Consider the following 22,863-nt stretch of genomic DNA (forward strand, 5'->3'; position numbering starts at 1 on the left):
ATTCCTTCGTCTGCTATAAGCTCATGGTCACTTCAGTGTCCATAAACTTATAGCAGAACTTTTCAGTAGACTCTGCTGAACAACCCAATAGCTGACAAGCCACTGGTCAGAGCTATTTACCTAAAATGAAAATCAGGGGTCTGGTCAGGGCCCCGATGCCCGCTCCAAACCCAGAAAGTAAAAAATATTAAAAATAAAATTATAAAAATAAAATAAAACATAGTAAGGTCTTGTTCAAGGAGGGCATATTACAGCTTATGCCCCTGTGAGGCTGTGTTTACCCTCACAGGGATGCATAGGTATGCACTAACACAACTGTTGCTCAAAATTTGACATCCATGTGGGTATGTGTGCATGTCCCTGAGGTCGTTCGCTCACATACATATGGATTGGGATCAGTGGCTGTGTCTGTGCCACAGCTGCATCCAAATTGACCCGAATAGGACTTCTTGCATGGGGATGCAAAGAATACATGTGTATCCCCATGCTGGTAAACACAGCCCTCTATGGGCATACACTTTAGTATGCCCCATATGAACAGGGCCCTAGTAGAGATGTAGCAGGAATTTTGTAGCACTATATTGTGTTTGTGTGCACTAATAATGATTTTAGTGTATTTTTTTTTCATTCTATCTTTATTATTTTCCAAGTCACAAATTTACTATCTACTTCATTCCACAATCATAAAATCCTATACCTTCTACAATCTCCCCACCCCCTCTTACCCCTCTTTTCCCTCCTGGTCCCCCTTCTTATATCCTCAAATTATCCCATACAGACTGATTCCCTACTAAATATAAAATTTAGCTTACATAAACAGATTGATGACCCCCCATTTATTTTCCCATTCTTATTTTTCATATCTTATTTCCCTCTTTGCCCTTTTCCTTTGCCCTCCTTATCCTAAATTACATTTGTGATTCTTCATATCCAGGTTCTTTACAACCCCTCCAGCACAGAGAAGGCACCGCCGCCTGGAACTTGTGGGCAGTAACTGGAATGGTGTACCATCTTGCTAACACCTCAAAACACTTCACTGCCTTCTTCAAATCATTGGAGGAAAATCTTGCCACACTTAAAGTGGTTGTAAAGGCTGAAGGTTTTTTACCTTCAGCCTATAACTTCTGTTTGTTGCTCCCTAATATTCACCTGAGCTCCCCCTTGATCTAGAGATGTGCATGGGAGCCTTGGCTATCCTGGGGTTTTCTCTCCTCGTTGGCTGAGACACAGCAATGGGAGCCATTGGCACAGTCACAGCCAGTGAGTTAATGAGGAAATAGTGGGGTGCGGGGTCAAGCTGTGGCTCTGTGTCTTATGGACGCATAGAGTGGGGCTCGGGAGGGGGCATGCACCAGTGCCCCCATAGCAAGTGGCTTGCTATTGGGGGCACTAGTCAGAGGCAGGGGCTGCTCTGTTCAAAACCATTGCATAGAGAAGATAAGTATAAACCTTTTTGTTTATACTGTATAAACCTATTAAAAAAACAAAACAAAAAAAAACACTTTTATAATCAGTTTAAAGGATAAGTTCAATTTTTAGAAAAAATAAGAAATGCACATTTTTTTGCATGTAAAAAGAAAAAAATGTGCATTTATTATCATTGTTCACCTTGGAGTCTGTAAAGCATTGCACATTGCACCAGCGATCAGGAGAAAACCTGCAAGCCGACAGCTGCAAAGGCACTGCAAGACACTGTGAATGAGTGACACGGACGGGGGCCCCGTTCAGCTTCACTTCCAGCGCTCACTGAAATCCCAGCTCATCATCAATGCTGGGCAGCTTCTACACCCAGCTTTGGTTCCTATCTTTGGCACAAACACCACAGTACCTGCGGCTCCCAGTCCATACAGCTTCATCTCTCCCTTGCTATTGGGCAAGGCTTCCTGGTCCTCACTGTCCACTCCTGCCCTAGACACTGCCCTAATCTCATGCTGAGCTTCATTTTAAGGATTGAGTGCAATTCTCACTTTTTAATAAACGTTTTTTACATGCTACACTATAGATATTGCGCTGCCTGCCCTCTTGTGTTTTTACTCAGAAGGGCTGGGCTAGAGAGGAGGCAGAAGTGGCTGAATCAGGCTCTCAGCAGTGCACTGCGGCATCCACAAAAATTTAGGCCGCGCCTTGCGGCCGAATAGGGCATGCGGCCAAGTCAGCCTCCGTTGACCTTGGCTGGGATGAGTGTACTTGCGGCTGGGCCTCCACACAAACTGAAGCCACGGCTTGCGGCCTCCCTTGGAAGAAGTGTCGCTGTGGGTCGGTTTAATTTTTGATGGCAACCATGTCGCCATTATTGTGGAGGGCACTTACCCCTTTTAGCGATGCGGGACCATCAGGATAACCTGCATACGCGTCCCGGTCATGGTGGGCGGCCCCCTTTTAAGGGGGCTATTTCCTATTGTGTGGGCCTCGATGGAGGGGACCCCCTTGTTTTTTTCGGGGTCCAGTAGGTGGTCTATTTGTGAACCCTGGGTCGGCGTCCCCCTTGCGGGATCACAGTCGGCGGCCCTCTCCCGATTGTTATGTTTTTCCGGGTGACCTTAGTATATAGCATCCACCGCCCTCCCCTGCCTCATCTGTCCATCAGATCCTGAATATGTTTTGGCCGCTGCGGGCCGCGAGCCACCTTACTGGGTCTGCATCCATGCACCCTAAGCGCTCAGGCAGTGAGGATGTTTTCTCTTGTAGCAAAAGAATTAGCCGCACATCCATGGATTCCAATAGGTTTCAAATACCTTTATTTCCAAAAAGTTGCAAGTGATGACACCAAAGACACCAGCATAAAGTCTCGTAGACGCGTTTCACACATACATCTTGTGCTTAATCATTACTAGTAATGATTAAGCACAAGATGTATGTGTGAAACGCGTCCACAAGACTTTATGCTGGTGTCTTTGGTGTCATCACTTGCAACTTTTTGGAAATAAAGGTATTTGAAACCTATTGGAATCCCTGGATGTGCGGCTAATTCTTTTGCTACAAGTGTTCCCATGGAGGCGGGCCGGGGCCAGCACTCTATTGGATATCCTATCTCCTGGCAATCACCACACAATATACACCTGGAGCAGTGTCTTTCTTTTCTTCGAGGATGTTTTCTCTGCTCCTCTACCCATGCATGAAAATGCGCTTGTGGATGCACTGATTGTGTCAGAGTGTGAAATTTTAAACATGGCGGAAATGCTGCGTCGGATGCGCCGTTCCATTTTGGCACCACAGGTCCTCCACTGTGGTGGGAATGTTCCCCTTTCCCGCTTACTTTGGCAACATTGTCACATAATCAGTGGGGTTGTCCAAAACACACACTTGTGGTCCCTAAGCATTTTGCTACGCGGTATCGTTATACCTAAAAAGTGGACGGTCCCACCTGTAGCGGACTCGCCGGTTTTCAGGCTAAATAAAGCTACCTTATTCCAGTTGAAGTGTCCTTGGCCTTTAAGGATCCAGTTGATAGGAGAGTGGAGGCTCTGGCCTGCCATATGTTTCACTATGGCTGGTTCAGCTTAGGTATTTACTATTGCCCTGGTGTCGCAAACTCTGACGGGTGGGCTAAATTTTTACGCTGGGACCTGGAGGGGAAACGGTTTCCCCCTGCCTTTGCGGAGCTGGCAGATCAGTGGATCCTGGGGCAACAGTTTATCTGTGATGCCTGTTTGGATGCGGCTCCTTTGACTTTAGGCTGTCTGTATCAGTAGTGGTCCTTCGGCGTCTTATCTGGCTGACAATGCTGGTCTGCGAACCAGACTTCTAAGATGGCCTTATCTGATCTCCCCTTTGTGAGGGATCGCCTGTTTAGGGATAAAAGTCCTTCAGGGCCTCCCCCGGAGGTTCTAAGTAGACATGGTCTGGCAAGCCATGAGGGACACTCCCAGACCTGTGGACAAGGCTTCCTCTGCATGAAGGGGTGCCCTCACCCATATCTGGGGTGGGGGGACGTCTTCGCTGATTTACGGATCCTTGGACCTCTCTGGTGTACAGGTCAAGTAGGTCCACAAAGTCATTTGATCCGGCTACAAGATCGAGTTTCGGTCTTTTCCTCTGGAAAGGTTCTTCCTTTCCAACCTGCACTTGTCCCCACACGCTTATGGGGTCACTTTGGGGCAGTGAAAGACTTGTTACTTCATGGGGTGATTGTCCCAGTTCCGGCTTCGGAATATTTTCAGGGATTTTACGCAAACTTGTTTACAGTTCCCTGAAAGGAAGGCAAGGCACATCCAATTCTGGATCTCAAGGCGCTAAACTGCTTTGTGCGGGTACAGAAGTTCCGAATTGAGTCTATTCACACGGTAGTGGCGTCCCTACATCTGGGGGATTCTCTCACTTCTATCGACATCAAGGACGCCTACCTTCACATTCCAATATTTGCCACTCACCAGCGCTTCCTCCGCTTTCCCATGGGCGAGGAGCATTATCAGTTTGTGGCGTTTACCTTTTGGTCTCACCTCCGCTCCTCTGGTCTTCACAAAGTGTTGGCCCCGGTGCTAGCATTGTTTTGTCAGCGGGGCATCGCGGCACTGGGGTACCTGGATGATCATCTTCTGCGAGCATAGTTTCCGACTGCTCTGATGGACACCTTGGCGTTTACTCTGCGATCTCTGAGGGAGTTTGGTTGGATTCTGAGCCTTCAAAAGTCTGCTCTGGTTCCGTCCACAAAACTGGACTATCTGGGTTGATTCGGCCTCAGCCAGAGTGTTGCTTCCACTGGAAAAATTTCAGAAATTGCAGGAGGCAATTCAGCTTCTTCTGTTCAGCAGACGGTCATCCCTCAGGGCTTGCATGCGGGTGCTGGCCTGATGGTGTCTACCTTCGAGGCTGTTCCGTTTCCACAGTTCCTCACGAGGTTTCTGCAAAAAGAGATTCTGGTGAAGTGGGACAAAAATCCACAGTCTCTAGAGGTGGCTCCGTTCTCTGGCACTTCGACAGGGAAATCCTGCTCCCCCTGTCCTGGGTGGTTGTCTCCACAGATGCCAGCCTGTCCGTGTGGGGAGGAGTCCTTGGCACAGCTTGTGCTCAGGCGCAATCAATGTACTGGAACTCAGAGCGATCAGACTTTATCTGGATCATTGGACAATTCATCTTCAGGGGTGTCCAGTACCAATTCAATCAGACAATGTCATGGCCGTGGCCTATGTCAATCACCATGGGGGCACAAGAAGTGTCCTGGCAGATCAGGAGGTAGCCGGCATTCTATGGTGGGCAGAATGATTGTTCCAGTCCTCTCTGCTGTACACATTCCATGGAAGGTACAGAGGTTTGTGGCATTGTCAGAATCCTCTGGCCGACGCCGCAGACGCATTAGTGGCTCCTTGACATCAGTATCGTCTGATTTATGCCTTTTCCCCTCTCAAACTTCTGCCAACACTCCAGTGCAGGAACAAGGCAGCAAGGGATTCCAGTCTTTCTGGTGGCTCCAGACTGGCCTCACCGGTCTTGGTACGCCGATCTGGTACGGCTGGTCGCTGATGTTCCTTGGAGACTTCCTCTCGGGGAAGATCTGCTGTCTCAATGACCAATCTTCCATCCTGCTTTACAGTTGCTGATTTCAACAGCTGTTGAAAGCCAGGTGCTGAAGGCTAGAGGTTTGTCTGAATCGCTGATTCTTACGCTGTTAGAGGTTAGAAAATCTACCTCTAGGAAGATCTACCATCGTATTTGGAAGAGGTAAATTGCGTGGTGTGAGCCTTTTGGGGTTCTCCCTTGGTCCTCTTAGGTGGCTCAGATCTTGGCTTTCCTCTAACTGGCGGTTTATCAGCGTCTGGCCTTGAGTAACATCAAGGGCCAGGTTTCGGCCTTGGAGGTTTTCTTTCAATGTCCATTGGCCACGCTTTCCTTGGTGCGTACCTTTATCCAGGGAGCTTAACACTTGGTTCTTCCAGTACGGTCTCTATTACCGCTGTGGGTCCTCATATTGGTGGTGTTCGTTATCCAGGAATCTCCCTTCTAAAATATTGGGAGGTTCTCCTGCTTACTTTGTCCCAGAAGGTGGCCTTTTTGATGGCTATTACTTCTGCGTGCAGGGTGTCAGAGCTGGCGGCATTGTCTTGTCGTTCACCTTACCTGGTTCTTCGTCCCTGTCCGTTGTTCCTTCCAAAGGTCGTCTCTGATTTCCATTTGAATAGAGACATTGTGTTGCCTTACCTATGTCCCAGGCCTAAACATCCAAAAGAAATTACTCTGCATTCCCTGGATGTGGTTCGGGCAATCAGGGTGTACCTGGCAGCTATGAAGTCTTTTAGAAAGTCAGACATAAAAAAAAGGGTTTAACGTTTCAGCTGCGACCATTTCCAGATGGCTCAGACAGACAGTGATTCAGGCCTATTCAATTAGGGGTCAGGTTCCCCCTTTCCCTGTTAAGGCGCACTCTACTCAGGTGCTTAGTGCCTCCTTGGCCTTCCATCATAAGACGTCAGTGATGCAGGTCTGGAGGGCAGCCACTTGGTCGTCTGTGCACACTTTCACAAAGTTTTATAAAGTGGATGTGTTGGCATCTGCGGATGCTTCTTTTGACCGCAAGGTTTTGCAGGCTGCTGTTTAGAGGACCTGATCCTCTTTAAATGTGTATTTATTTTTTCAGGTGAGTAACAGTTGTTTTTGGTTGAGCTCCATGTTACCTGTTTGACTACGGTTTAGTCTTGGGAATTTTTACTTGCTGTTCCCACCCCTCATGTTTGACACTTCTTTGGGACGTCCCAATGGTCAAGAAGATAAGGAGCTGTGTCTGTCAATGAACAAAAGAGAAAATTGGATTTTTGACTTACCGTAAAATCCATTTCTCTGATGTTCGTTGACAGATACAGCACCCACCCCTCTATGGAGTTCTAATACTTCTAACACTTCTTGTTACAAAACGGAGTACCTATAGCAGAGAGGGGGGAGTATACCTCCTGGGACTGTCCATAAGCGTAGTCAAGTTATTTTTTCTGCCTAGTGTTCTACTCCTGTAGGGGGCAGTATAACCCACTGGTCAAGAATCAAAGGAGCTGTGTCCGTCAATGAACATCAGAGAAATGGATTTTACGGGAAGTCAAAAATCCCATTTTTTTAAAGTGTCCCCTAATAAAATTTATTAGATGCAACCCCATCTTTAATATTTTTCCAAAAATGTGGTATTGTTTGTGTGCACTAAAATGTATTTTAGTGTATATTTTCCTAAAAATATACATCTGATAAAAAAAAAAAAAAAACACTGCACAAATATCTTGTGACTTTAAAACTGCATTTACTACCATTCTGTTCTCCAGGGCTTCTGCTTTTAGAAAATATATAATGTTTGGGGATTCTAAATAATTTTCTAGCAATGTTGATTTTACAATGTGTGAAACATTTAAAAATTGCCCCAGATTCAAAGTGGTTAATGGAATTTTTTAGTTTAATGCCTGTGCTGTTTGCACTTTATTTCTCTTTTAACCATTTACTTCCTTTTCCTATGCTGGCCAGCAAAACTTCTTCCTTTGTTACTTCTTTCTGTCCATCTTTATCCTCAAATCACAAGCTCATAACATTTAAATTGTTTTAAGTTCTGATACCAGCACTAAAAGGGTGTCTGTTAGACAGAATTATTATTTAAAATGTATAATTTCCTTGGGTTTATGTCTAAACCTGGGTTCACACTAGTGCGACTCACGTTTCCTTTGCAACTTTAAAGCAGTCAGTGTTTTTTTTTTTTTTTAACCCTCACCTCTCCTCCCAGGTCATCCTTGCTGTCTAAAAACTGTCCCCCCAAGCACATTCTAGCAGAGCAGAAACGTGCACCTTTTGGGCGTTTTTCACACACAAAAGCATATCATGCACAGTTTTCAGTGCATGTTTGTAACATGACAAATGTGCGGCAAGATTTGCTAACCGTAATTATGGTGTCATTAACAATTAGGCTTCATTCACCAGCTCGCAGCAGCCTACACAGAAAATGTGCACTTTGCCTCACGTTTCACAAATGCGCATTTCGCTTGTATTGCCATTTGTTCACATCTGTGTTTCTAAACACATGGCAACTAAAAGAAAATGCTCACTTTGCCGCACGTTTTGAAAACTCACTGCAAATGTGCGTCACATTTGCTTTGCTATTATGGCATGCTAACCACACTTGAGGTGTCATTAACAATTAGGTTACGTTCACATTTAGGTGTTTCAAAACATGTGGCAACCCCTAAAGGAAAGGTACTGCAAGCATGCAGCAAAGTGCGCAATTTCTGTGTGCCGTGCGTTTGGAAATGCACATATGTGAATGCAGCTTTATTGCTATTCACACCTCAGTTACGGCTAGCATGTCATTTTAACAACAGAAACACAATGCCCGTTTGCACCACATTTTGTGTGTGGGTTGTGGCACGTTTGAAAATGCACAGATGTGAATGCAGCCTAATTGTTAATGACGCACCAGTCATGGTTAACAGACAAGTGTTTTGCCGCACGATAAAACATGCTACAAACAGAAACTGAAAAAACATGCAATGCTCCACCACCGAAAAGCTTCTTGAGCTACTTTGGGGCATTTGTCACGCGTAGGGCAGCCCATTTTAGGTGACCGTGCTGCTCTATACCTGATGTTTTTTTTTGTGCGTGAAAGGCACTGAAGAAACCGCAAGTGAGATTGTGCATGTCAGCTACGCTTAGGCGTGAATGGAATGTGCTTGGAAGGAGAAGCTGGTGGCAAAAAGGAACCTAAATAAATAGGGATCCTGCGAATTTGTCTACAGATGTTGGCGACCACAGGGGAAACTAGAGAGCCGTTTCCAGAAATAGCAGGGGGGGCATAGGACAAGGTCACCTGATGTAACAGGCCTATCCTCTAAACAACTCCTAAATGATATAATGTACCCATAGTTTGTTGAAGCAAACAACTAGGCCCAAATAGAGGCAAGACTTTGTGTACCAGACCGGAGGTGACAGAGTATAGTCAGCCAGAGGTGACAGTCACTGAAGGCAGGCAGTGGATGAGGCTGGACACCAGAGAATCTACATGGTAATCTTAGGAGGAAAAATAGTTTCAGAAATGTGGGAAAGGGGCAAAAATAAGACTTCCCCTTCATGGAAAGCCCATACCCTAAATAAGTAATGCACATCAGCAGAGGAAGATCTCACTGAACAACCACCAGTCAGCTGAAATAGTGGGTTTTCCAAGGCTTTAGCTGGCTTCTAAATGGTGTAATGGCAGAATGAGGTACAAACATGAACAATTTTAATTGGGCAAATGTGCATGCATGTGTCTGTTGAGACTCTGAATAGAAAAATGCAAAGCATTTTCTGAATAGTGCCCGTGCTGAGCAGTCGACTCCTGTATTCACAAGGCATCAGGCACAAGAATCAGAGTAGGGGTGTCAACCACAGTGATTTCCAGCAGCATCGACCAGGTACATATTATACATTCTTACATTGTTCCAAGCTGGACCAATGTAACTATATATAACATGCCAATGCCTGTAATTAAAGTATATAGTTCTCTCTTTTAGGCTTTCTTTCTTCTGTTTTCATTTGGTGATCTGACCAGTAAGTCTGTTATTTTTCAAGCTCTTATCCAGATGTATTGGTTTACAGAGAGGAGACAAACCATTTGCCATTGACATTAGTGCTTACAATGTTCAGCTTTTAGTTATTCATGTCAAATCTTTATCCTTAAAGAAACAACACTGTTTGCTGTAAGTGATTATAAAGTGTGGGCGGGAGCTTGGCTTCAATTTGTTAGTGGTTCTAAACCTGCCCCTAGACTGACAATGATGCAGTCTGCTGTGCTCATTCATCCAAAGTGGGGGAACTCTAATACAGGAGGTATGCTACTGGCCAGATCACCAGGGAAAAATAAATCTAATGCAGCCACCACATCTCGTGGCTGGTAAGCTGCAATGCATTACATTTTTGCTTTGGATTCAGTATGGCTTAAAGAGGAAGTAAACCCTGCACAAAAAAATGAGAAAAAAAACCTGTAAGACAAAGGCATAATGAGCTAGTATGCATCACATTCCAGCTCTTTATGAAATACTTACCTTAGAACAAAGCCCCCGCAGTGCCGTCCGCACAGCGACAGGACGGCCGACATTTTCAGCCGTCCTGCTTCCTGGCTTGCATTCTCCGGCCATCTAATTGGCCGGAGGCGCGATTACATCACTCCCATGCATGCGCATGGGAGCCGCCGTTCACGGCACAGAGCTCTGAAGGAATGGCACGGGTGCGCTGATGACGTAATCAAAAGCTGCATTAAAAGTAAATATCTCCTAAACGGTGAAAATGTAGGAGATATTTACAGTACCTATAAGTAAGCCTTATTAAAGGCTTACCTATAGGTACAACTTTCAAGAGAGGGTTTACAACCACTTTAAGCTAGACCGCAAGTAAGTGGGCCCTATTCAGTAAAGACTTTCCATTTGTAAATGTATTCAGGTGTATAAACCGCGATTAGATTTGACTCTACTGAGCTCAACCTAGTAAAACGGAATTTTTGTAAAATCTTACCTGTAAAATTCCTTTCTCTGAGTCCTCCGACAGTCGCCGACGCCTCTAAGTCATTCATCACTGTTGGGTATTGACTTCCGCTCCGCAGGAGTAGCTAGGCATAAAGACTTAGTCAAAAGAACAAAGGCATTTGCATATACACACCCATGGGGGCTGTCCCATCTGGTCAATACCCCCCTGCAGTGACCATTCCCAACTCAGTTTGGTAGCATAGCAGTAGGTAATAAAACACAACCCCAAAAGAGGGGCGGGGGCGGCGACTGTCGGAGGACTCAGAGAAAGGAATTTTACAGGTAAGATTTTACAAAAATTCAGTTTTCTCTTACGTCCTCCTACAGTCGCCGCCGCCTCTAAGTCATCACTGTTGGGATATCCCAAAGCAGTATAGGCATGAGGGGTGGGAGACGCAACCGTAGAAAAGGCAACGCAGTACCCACATCAGAGAAAGGAATCTTACAAACACCGTAAGAGAACCTTCTGGACAACAGAAAAACAATGCTCAACAGGAGCAACAGCCCAGGAAAGCAAATACCAACAGCCAGGGACCCATAAAAAAACAAGGGTCCTTCATGGCACTGCCACACTGAGAACCTTGCGGCCAAAGGAAGCATCAGCTGATGCCAGAACATCTACTTTGTAGAATTTGGAAAACGTGTGCACCGACGACCAAATCGCAGCCTTGCACACCTGGGCCACCGAGGCCTGATGCCAACAGGCCCAGGATGTACTCACAGATCTGGTAGAGTGCGCCTTAACAGGGAAGGGTGGAACCCGTTCCTTCAAGGCGTAAGCCTGTTCAATGGTCCGTCTGATCCATTTGGCAATAGTCGCTGCAGATGCAGCCATGCCCTTCCGAGGTCCCTCAGGAAGGACAAAGAGTGAATCCGTCTTCCGAAAGGATTCCGTAGACGACAGGTAAACCCTGATCGCCCTGGCAACATCCAAGGAATGCAGAGCAACCTCCTTAGGATGCTTAGGCTTCGTACAAAGCGAAGGCAGGACAATGTCCTCATTAATGTGGAACTCAGAGACCACCGTAGGAAGAAAGGAGGAATGCGGACGCAAGACCACCTTATCCCGGTGAATCACCAAGTAAGGAGAACGGCAAGATAACGCTGCCATTTCTGACACCCTGCGAGCCGAAGTGATCGCCACCAAAAAGGCAACCTTCTTAGACAGCAGAGGCAACGATATATCCCGAATGTTTTCAAAGGGAGCACGCTGTAACACGGACAGAACCAAGTTCAAGTCCCATGGAGGTAAGGGCTCCTTCCTGGGAGGAGCCAAATGTCGCACACCTTGAATGAAGGTGCGAACCAGAGAATGGGACGCCACAGGGCGTTGGAAAAGAATAGCCAGTGCGGACACCTGGCCCTTGATCGTGGCCAGCGCCAGGTGCTGGTCCACACCAGACTGGAGGAAGGCCAACACTCTCGACACCGAGTACGAGCAAGGGGAGAACCCCCTGGACTCACAACAGGCGAAATAAGCCTTCCAGGTACGGTAATAGATTTTACCAGAGGAGGTTTTTCTAGCCTTGACAAGGGTAGGGATGACCTCAGAGGAGAGACCCCTGTCCCTCAGGACCTGGGTCTCAACAGCCAGGCCGTTAAAGCCAGCGACTGACAGGATGGAAGATCGGACCCTGAGACGAGATCTTTCCGCATTTGCAGTTGCCACGGAGGCGCCACTGCCAGGTGAACAACGTCGGCGTACCAGGACCGGCTTGGCCAGTCCGGAGCCACCAGAATCACCAGGTGCGGTTCCCGAGACCAACCTGCGGAGGAACCTGGATAGCAACTGAATCGGAGGAAAGGCATACATCAGCTGATACTGATGCCAAGGGGCCACTAACGCATCCGAGGCGTCCGCCAGCGGATCGCGTGTTCTTGCCACGAACCTTTCCACCTTTCGGTTTAGCCGAGATGCGAACAGATCCATGTCCGGGGATCCCCACTCCGCACACAGCATTTGGAAGACCTCCGGGTGTAGGGACCATTCCCCCTGGCCCAGGGTCGGGCAGCTCAGATAGTCGGCCTGCCAATTCTCCACACCCGGAATGTGAACTGCTGAGATCGCCGGGACATGAGTCTCGGCCCAAGACAGAATGTCGGTCACCTCCCGGGCCGCCCGAGCACTCCTGGTGCCCCCTTGGTGGTTGATGTAAGCCACCGCGGTAGCATTGTCCGTCTGTACCCGGACAGGACGGCCCCGAAGACGGTCTGACCACTGGAAGAGACAGAGTTTTATCGCTCGCAATTCCAGCACATTTATCGGGAGGGAGGACTCCTCCGACCAAGTGCCCTGGGCAGACAGATTGCCCAGGACTCCACCTCAGCCCGACAGGCTGGCATCCGTGGTAATCACCGTCCACACCAACGAACTTGCCTTCCGCCACCGACGGGGACTGGAGCCACCACAGAAGAGTCAATCTGGTCTGACGACTCAAGGAGACACTCAGATCCAGGGACTGAGGCAGTCTGTCCCACCTGGCCAGGATCTCCATCTGGAGAGCCCGCGTGTGAAACTGAGCAAAGGGTATCGCCTCGAAGGCCGATACCATCAACCCCAGGCTCCGCATACAGGTCCTGAGTGACGAGGACGGGTTGTCCCTGAGGGACCTGGTCTCGTCCTGCAAGGTCCGGAGCTTGTCCTCCGGCAAAAACACCCTTGCCTGAGCAGAGTCCAGAAGCATTCCCAGATAGGGAAGACGAACCGATGGAGACGTCAATTTCTGAACGTTGATGGTCCATCCAAACTCCTGGAGCGTCTGTACCGTGGTGGACAGATCGCGCACTGGGTCCTGGCTGGCACGTGATCTCAGAAGTAAATCGTCCAGGTAACCCAAGACCACAATGCCCTGTGCCCTCAGCAGGCCCAGAACCGGCGCCAACACTTTGGTAAAAACCCTTGGTGCCGAAGCGAGACCGAAAGGTAACGCCACAAACTGGTAATGGTCCTCTGTGATAGCAAACCGAAGGTACCACTGATGACCCTCGAAAATGGGGATGTGCAGGTACGCATCTTTTAGATCTATCGAGGCCAGGAATTCTCCTGGACTCAAGGAGGCCACCACCGAACGGAGAAACTCCATACGGAACTTCCGAACACGCACAAAGCGGTTCAGCGCTTTCAGGTCCAGAATAGGACGCACTTTGCCATCCTTTCTGGGCACAGTGAACAGATTTGAATAAAACCCCCGAAACCTGTCCCGATGAGGCACCGGGACAATCACCCCCTGAGCAAGAAGGTCCTGTACCGCTTGGTGCAGGTCCTGCAGATGCCCCGGAGGCAAATGAAGATTTGAGGGAAAGAATCTGTCCGCCGGCCGGGAAAGGAATTCGATCTTGTACCCCGATCGAATGATTTCCTGAACCCACCTGTCCGATATCCAGAGCAGCCAAGGTTGGAGAAAACCGCGCAAACGCCCCCCCCCCCTGAAATGGGTGAGGGCGCCCCTTCAGGCAGAGGCGGACTGACCCGCCGAGCCAGCATTGCCTGACCTCTGCTTACCCACCCAGGGCTTTTTCTGGCTGCCCTGAGCCTTGAAGGGCTTGCCCTTGGATTGGTTCCGAAAGGCACGAAAGGACCCCTGAATGGATCTAGGCGCAGAACCCCGCCAAAAAGGCGAGAGCCAGCATAGGGAAAATCAGCAACCGTTTTCCGTGAGGACTGGTCAGCCGACCACCTCTTCAGCCATATCAGTCGCCGGTTAAGTACCGAGACACTAGGCGTGCTACTAGGGGGGCCTCATTTAAGGCCGCATCACACAGATACATGATTCCTTGGTGGATTTGATCCACCATTTCCAGCCGGGCAGGCGGAACATCATCAGACACGAGGTTGCTCCTAAGCACCTTAGTCCAATCAACCACCGCCTGAGCCACCAAAACGGACGCGAAAATGGGTCTGAGCTACGAGCCTGCCACCGTATAGGAATGGCGGGCTAGAGACTCCAACCGCCGGTCCGTGGGATCCCGGAAAACCGGGGTATCCTCAGAAGGAACCAAGGTAGCCTTGCTTAACACGGCCACAGTGTGATCCACCTATGGAGGCACACACCATCGTGATTCCTTAGCCGGTGCAAAAGGATAAAGCAATTTGAACCGACTAGGCACCAGGAATGGACATTTTAACATGCGCCATATTTCATTAACAGTGTAATGAAGTTCAGCTGGGCAGGGAAAAACCTGCGGCGACTTGCGGGTCCTGTGCGTCCCAAACGAGGACAAAACGCCCGGAGGACTGGGCTCATCCTCCAAATGTAGTGTTTCCTTAACAGAAACAATTAATTCATCCATGGTCGCCCGCTCTTCAGGCGACCCCGGGGAGGAGGCATCAACCCCCTCCACCTCTGCCTCCCCCTCAGACCCCAGCAGGTCTAGGGATGAGCGAGACCCTGAAAAGGGCACGCTCGCTGCAGCAGCCATATCACCATCTGAATCAGAGGAGAGAGACAATCTGGGCCTCTTTTTAGCAGCACGTTCAGCCATCAGCATTTCCATATTTGACACCAAAGTCCTCACTACAGCGGCCAAATCAGGTCTCAGAGGGGCCACAGGAGAACTGGGGACCCCCACCAGAGCTGGGGGGAATTTGCTGTCCTGAGAATCCATTGCTCAAGGTTACAAAACAACAGTGCAAGAAAGTTTGTACTGCCCCTTTAAGATCGCTGCGGAGTGCGCAGCCCACCGCTACAGTGACAAAGACCCCCAAACAGGAGAAGAAAAAACTGAGCCAGAAGCGACAATACAGAAAGATATTGAGAGCGATAACCTGCAGAGCCCCGCAGAGTGTTGCCACCGATGTCCTGCTTCAAAGGGAAAGGAAATGCTGCTAGAGTAGGCTGAACTTATAGGCTGTATGACTCAGGGAAAATGGCTGCCCCATAGGATTGCATAGAAGGCTCCGCCAAAATGGCAGCTGGACATGCGGTCGGAACGATCGTTCTGCTACCGCAAAATGGCGGCGGATGGTGCCAAAACAGCATGTAGTATTGCCCATAGAGAAGCCAAACATGCCTGCCCATACCTAAAATGGCGGACCGCGCGGATTTACCCTGCTGCGGCCGCCACACACACAGTCTGCACCCCCAACAAGCACTGAAGTGACACAGGGAAGGGGACCCCCAAAAACCTACAGCACCGCAGCGCATGCACAAACGATCCCCGCAGGGACCGCATCAGGGAGTCGCACAGACATGGGGGACACACAGCAACACAGGACTGCCACCCCAGACAGAGGCCCCACACAGAAGTACTTACCTGTACCAGATGGCGTGGGGTGCCTCTAGAAACGGAAAGCCGCTGTCCTCATCTGACAGGGAGTGCCGTTAGCCAGGGACATGACACTGCAGCATCGCAGATGTGTCCTGTGAGGTAGCCACCTCACGGCTGCATCCCTGCTGCGAACAGGGATGGGTCATTCATAGTGCCAGGACGAACCACGGCTGAACGCTCGATGGCGGGCTGGGGGTCCATCTGACCCTCTGCCCTGGAGAACCAGGGCGGTCAGTCCGAATCCCAGCACCGCATGATCCATCTTCTTCCGAAGAGTCGACTAAAAACTAAAAGCTGACAAAATAAACAGCTAGTAAAGTAAGAAAAAACTGACATTTTCAAAGAAAATCAAATAAAAGATTAGATAGGCTGAGACTGTAGCCCCAGCACAGGGAAGCCTAACTACTCCTGACGCTAGGCAGAATGAAACTGAGTTGGGAGTGGTCACTGCAGGGGGGTATTGACCAGATGGGACAGCCCCCATGGGTGTGTATATGCAAATGCCTTTGTTCTTTTGACGAAGTCTTTATGCCTAGCTACTCCTGCGGAGCGGAAGTCAATACCCAACAGTGATGACTTAGAGGCGGCGGCGACTGTCGGAGGACGTAAGAGAAAGATAGATTCTTTGTTGCTTTGGGTTATTAAAATTGGGAGTAGAAAACACAGGGCAATATAGCAGATTTGTGTTTTTTTTTTTTTTATTCAGTTATTGTAATGTTTCCTGATATTTTCGGATAAATGTTGCTATGCTAATTACATATGTTTTCAGGTACAACGATGGCCCTTATTGTCCTTGCTCTGGGCTTCCTGTTATCTGCTCAAGTCTCACCACCAGTCACATTCACGCCAACAGATCCCCAAAGTCAAAATTCTAGTTGCACAAAATATAGGTGAGTGTTCTGTGTACATACAAATCATTTTATACCTGAATTGCTATAGGTGCCTTTTACTGTATCTTGCTCTTTACACTTCCTGATAATATAAACCTACAGTATACATGAAGAAATGAGTGACAAACAAATAATTTAAAGGTTACATTTTTTCTATTAAAATTTTGATAATGTAGAATCTTTGATTCATCAAAAAAAGAAAAACATGACCAAGTAAAAATAATTGAGTTAATTGGAAATATAAGGAAATCACTGTGAGGTAAATATTCCATTCTATTCCATTGACCTAGTAGCAAATAAATTCTGCATCTTCTGTTGAAAGGAAGCACACATTCTCTATGTTCCTAGTTTGGACTGGTCACTGGTATGCTCTTAAATTTTAGGATCCCCCCCCCCCCCAACTTCTTGACTTTTTGGACAAGATCAACAAGCTGTTAGTCTGAACCAGAAATGGGGTTGCACAATCTTTCTTTAGGGGGTCTCAAGTATTGGATTTGACATTTAATAGAATAGCTTCATTTTAAATCAGCATCTGTTCACATCCTAAGATCAATAATAAGCTAGCATTTTTATTACCCCAGATGACAAAGGCCTCATTCTTACTGTAATAGCCAACAAAAGCTAACAACAATATAACTACTTATTTTTTACAGCTTTTGTAATGGATGTATGCTAGATCCCAACTGTGGATTTTGTTACAAGATTAACGGATCAGGTATTTTCGATTCCTCGTGTATCCCAGTTGACCCAAAAAGTACAGAACATTCTGCATGGGGCAGGTAATATATTTTTCTTACTACATAAACCTGATGAATTTATGGATTGATATATACATTGTCATCTACAGTACGAATAATATTCATTCTGAACATTGGTTACGTTATGGACTTTTGTGGACTTCGAGCGCATTTAGTTCACTCTAAACAAGGGTATGTGTGTGAGCCACTCAGGCTGTATGGGAATGAAGTTCTATGCCCACTTCTGTGAGTGCTGGCTGGGAAGGGAGCTTGTCTATGCTACAGGCAATTGTAGAGTGTGACTAGGTGTCCTGTGAGCCGCACATCAAGTCAAGACCCACTGTATGATAGTGAATGGCAGTCTCAGCCTGGATCCTCGCAAGGCCATGCCCCCAACAAGTTTTACTATTGCCACCAGAGCTTAATCATCCCAATGAGCATGAGTAAGCGCCTATGGGTGTAGTGAAATGCGTTGGGGATGTGGCCTGGTGGGGATCCAGGCTGAGCCTGCCATGCACTATCATACAGCAGGTCTTGAGTATATGTGCAGCTCCCAGGATACCTAGTCACTCTCTACCAATATTTTACTGCAGATTTGTATTGTTGTTTTTAGTGCTTCATAGGGTTGTTTTTACTCACTTTAATGATACTGACACTTTGATTTTTTGTAACACTGGCTTAATAGCTAATGGGCACAGCCTCCTTTTTATAATTATCTTAATATTTTGTACCATTTGTGCTAGCAGCTATTTATGTACTTATGTTATGTAATATTTTCACTGTTGTGCAATTTATTTTATTTTAGTACTTAGAGTTCAGCTTCACCTGCTTTTCAAACTGCAGTAAGATTATAAAAGGTGAAGGTAGACCGTTATTTACCCGGTGCCCTGTATAAACAGCGCTGCATAAATAATGGCTGGTTGTTTCGCTGGTTAGTGGCTGTGAACTGAGCCATTATGTGATGTCTGCATTCAGTGGGGTTGAGTTATTAAAACTGGAGAAAAAAATAAATCTTGTGCAGCTGTGCACGGTAGCCCATCAAATTCGGACTTAAGCTTGTTCAATTAAGCTTTGCCAAAAAAAACAAAAATGAAGCGGATTGGTTTCTATGCAGAACTGCACCAGTTTTTGCACTCTCCAGTTTAGGTAATTAATGGAGGTGATCTGAGCATTTCAGTACCTTATGATTGCTGTGATGACCAATCACAGTGATCTCAAAAGTAAACATTCTACTGTTTACGTTGTTGATCTTCCCTTTCTTTTACAACAGAGGAATTGTATTGATGTGATAGAATGAATGGATCAGCAGCAGTTGATTGTAAGGGCATTTGACTTTTTTTTAACCCTCTCTCCAGTGCTCCCTTCTCTCCTGTACATCTGATCTCCAGCCTCTTTCTGAATGTGAACTTCACCTCCCTTATCCTGCACATTAACCCCCTCAACTCTTCCCTCCCACTGTATGTTATCTTTAAATTACCCCTACACTTTTTTCTCCATTTGTGTAAAAACTATGCATCTAGTGCAGTGTTTCTCAACCTTTTTCCAGTCAAGACGTCCTTTAAAATTATGGCCGATCTCAAGGCACCCCTTTCTGAAATATAAAAATTAGACAAATACTTTTAGATAATGCAGCATCATCGCCACATGTAAGGCACCCAATATTAGAGGTGATTTATTCTTTCAATGCAAAGACACTTTGGCACACTGGTACTGACTAGTATTCCAGCATATCTTCTTCCTAATTTTTCCTCCCAATGCAGCTAATGTGACCCCAGTGCTGACAGAAATATGGTGAATAAAAACATTCACAGGAAGTTAAAAGAATAAGAAATTTGAACATGGGTAACAGTTCTTCCTAAAATAAGTTGAGGTATCAAATAGAAGCTGAACAAACAACGCTATCTGTGTAATAAACAATGTAGACCTCTTCAACAAGAAAAAAGGGAAGGGGAAGAAGTCTGAGGCTGGGTTCACGTGTCTGTTCACCAATTCAGGTGTGATTCAGGTCCAAATTTTTGCCTGAATTTGCACCTGAAACGGAGCCAAAGGTGCACAGCAACCTTTTCCAATGCGGACCGCTGCTGCCCTGGAGCTGTGTGAACCGGCTCAATTGGGAGCCAGTCACACTCTCCTGTCATGCAAATTTGATGCGGGGAAACCCACGTCCATTTTGCATCAGTGTAAACCCAGCCTAAAAGCGAGAATGAAGAAGAGAAGTGGAATGAATTACAATATCCACGAGCCAAAAATTATGCCACCATGAAGACCTGTCTAACGCGTTTTGCCCTATCAATGGGCGTCTTCAGGAACATTTCCTGTGCCAGCTACAACCGTTTTATATACAGAGCTCTGCCTGCTACACCCAATGGTTCCTATTCCTCCTACTTCATCCTCTCAATCATTTCCTAAAAGGTGTGCTTGGCCTCACCTTCATTGCCCTATATTTCTGGTTATATTACTTCCTCTATCTAATACAAATACAACAATGAGCATAAAACATAAAAACAAATTAGAAAAACAAAATGTGTGTGCTCAGTGAGGTTGGATGGAGAGCGTTTGTGAACAGTAGTTTTCAGTTCTTTCCACAGATTCTCGATTGGATTCAGGTCTGGACTTTGACTTGGCCATTCTAACAACTGGATATGTTTATTTGTGAATCATTCCATTGTAGATTTTGCTTTATGTTTTGGATCATTGTTTTTGTTGGAAGACAAATCTCCGTCCTAGTCTCAGGTCTTTTGCAGACTCCATCAGGTTTTCTTCCAGAATGGTCCTGTATTTGGCTCCATCCATCTTCCCATCAATTTTAACCATCTTCCCTGTCCCTGCTGAAGAAAAGCAGGCCCAAACCATGATGCTGCCACCACCATGTTTGACAGTGGGGATGGTGTGTTCAGGGTGATGAGCTGTGTTACTTTTACGCCAAACATAACGTTTTGCATTGTTGCCAAATAGTTCGATTTTGGTTTCATCTGACCAGAGCACCTTCTTCCACATGTTTGGTGTGTCTCCCAGGTGGCTTGTGGCAAACTTTAAACGACACTTTTTATGGATATCTTCTTGCCACTCTTCCATAAAGGCCAGATTTGTGCAGTATACGACTGATTGTTGTCCTATGTACAGAGTCTCCCACCTCAGCTGCAGATCTCTGCAGTTCATCCAGGGTGATCATGGGCCTCTTGGCTGCATCTCTGATCAGTCTTCTCCTTGTATGAGCTGAAAGTTTAGAGGGACGGCCAGGTCTTTGTAGATTTGCAGTGGTCTGACACTCCTTCCATTTCAATATTATCGCTTGCACCGTGCTCCTTGGGATGTTTAAAGCTTGGGAAATCTTTTTGGATCCAAATCCGGCTTTAAACTTCTCCACAGCAGTATCTCAGACCTGCCTGGTGTGTTCCTTGTTCTTCATGATGCTCTCTGCGCTTTAAACGGACCTCTGAGACTATCACAGTGCAGGTGCATTTATACGGAGACTTGATTAAACACAGGTGGATTCTATTTATCATCATTAGTCATTTAGGTCAACATTGGATCATTCAGAGATCCTCACTGAACTTCTGGAGAGAGTTTGGTGCACTGAAAGTAAAGGGGCTGAATAATTTGCAACGCCCAATTTTTCAGTTTTTTATCTGTTAACAAAGTTTGAAATATCCAATAAATTCCATTCCACTTCATGATTGTGTCCCACATGTTGTTGATTCTTCATAAAAAATTACAGTTTTATATCTTTCTGTTTGAAGCCTGAAATGTGGCAAAAGGTTGAAAAGTTCAAGGGGGCCGAATACTTTCTCAAGGCACTGTATATATATAAAAAGGTGATATAGTAGCGCCAAACACTTAATACAAATCAATAAAGATATCAATAAAAAATGTCCATAAAAAGTCCAATAAGTCCAATAGATTGGAGGAGGAATAGTAAAGACAAGATCCCAATTCCCAGTTGTGCAGATGATAAAGAGCCAGCACCCAATCGTGATAAATGCACTATCTGCTTACCAGATACTATAAGATAAAGGGCGATGAATAGACTCAGACTGTGCAACCAGGAAATGAAGGGTTCAATTCATATACTCAAAAACTCCAATGTACCTCCAATGTACCTCGATGAAAAAGGAAGGACAATAGTGCAGACTGCATGGACAATCATTTATTAAAACAAAGGAATCATACTCACAAAATTGCGAATGAATAGAGGCATATCAAATGTAAACCGCGGTTTGTTCCGCTCTCGTCATTTCCTGTTATGTCATTTATATGCGTGCTGCTGTTCTAGCCATTTCCGCCTCTGATGATGTCAATTACTCTGACGACACGCGTCAGGCGACCTGGGAACAAGCAGCACGCTTCATATACCGCGGTTTTTTACATTTGATATGCCTCTATTCATTCGCAATTTTGTGAGTATGATTCCTTTGTTTTAATAAATGATTGTCCATGCAGTCTGCACTATTGTCCTTCCTTTTTCATTGAGGTACATTGGAGTTTTTGAGTATATGAATTGAACCCTTCATTTCCTGGTTGCACAGTCTGAGTCTATTCATCGCCCTTTATCTTATAGTACCTGGTAAGCAGATAGTGCATTTATCACGATTGGGTGCTGGCTCTTTATCATCTGCACAACTGGGAATTGGGATCTTGTCTTTACTATTCTATTGGACTTATTGGACTTTTTATGGACATTTTTTATTGATATCTTTATTGATATTTTATTGATTTGTATTCAGTGTTTGGCGCTACTATATCACCTTTTTATATGTCCACTTAGTTTGTAATCCACTATCTAGTTGGCTGCCTTCACTAATTTATGTATTTATACATATAATTACACATGCTTTTATTGTTCTTATATTGTGTTTAGCTGTCCGAGCGCAGATTATTCTTTTATTTTTTACCTACTGTATATATATAATATATATATTTTTTTTTCGTTCATTGAGGGACACAGCTTCATGTCTTCTAGATCCTTGGGCTTGTGCTGCTCTCTCTTCAGGAGTAGGACTAGGCGGAAACATTTTTGGTTACGCACCTGAGGCAGTCCCAGGGGGTATGCCATCACTTTCTGCTATAGGACTTCAGTTTTTTCTGCCTAGTCAGGAGTAAGGACCTAGCTCTCTGCTGGGATCTGTGGTCCTGGCATTTTTTCCTTTTTAAATTGTTTACCTTTTTCTTTATTATTTTTGTTCCTGTGTGAACTACAGTCAACCTGTTCCTGTGTGAACTACAATCAAAGCAGGACTGGGTGACGCATTGGATATCCTAGATCCCTCTGGTCTTCCCAGTCTGGCCTGCGAGCACGACCCAACTGTTAGCTCTGTGCTAGGTTGGCCGCGACATAGCCCCACTGGAAAGGGGCTGGCCGGCGATTGAAACACCTTGCGAGGTCTCATAGCCCTGGTCACGACAACAGTCACGATCAGAGTCGCAGCGTACTCTGGGCCACAACATCCCCATTCCAAGATAGTGCTGTGGGCTGCTGGGCCTGATGCCAAGGCGTGGTGAGTAATGTCCCCTCTA

The 22,863-nt window shown here is 46.3% G+C and overlaps 1 protein-coding gene across 1 annotated transcript in view; it reads left to right on the plus strand.

Annotated features, from left to right (window-relative positions):
* SLC2A13 (solute carrier family 2 member 13) overlaps positions 1-22,863 on the plus strand; it is a 421,105-nt gene that overhangs the window by 367,496 nt on the left and 30,746 nt on the right. The window contains exons 6-7 of the mRNA XM_082254444.1: positions 16,492-16,612; positions 17,266-17,391. Coding sequence (XP_082110570.1) covers positions 16,492-16,612; positions 17,266-17,391 — 247 coding nt within the window. The remainder of the gene's footprint in view (positions 1-16,491; positions 16,613-17,265; positions 17,392-22,863) is intronic.

This window comes from Pelophylax lessonae (genome assembly GCF_965119305.1).
Source record: "Pelophylax lessonae genome assembly, chromosome: 4".
Lineage (NCBI taxonomy): Eukaryota > Metazoa > Chordata > Amphibia > Anura > Ranidae > Pelophylax > Pelophylax lessonae.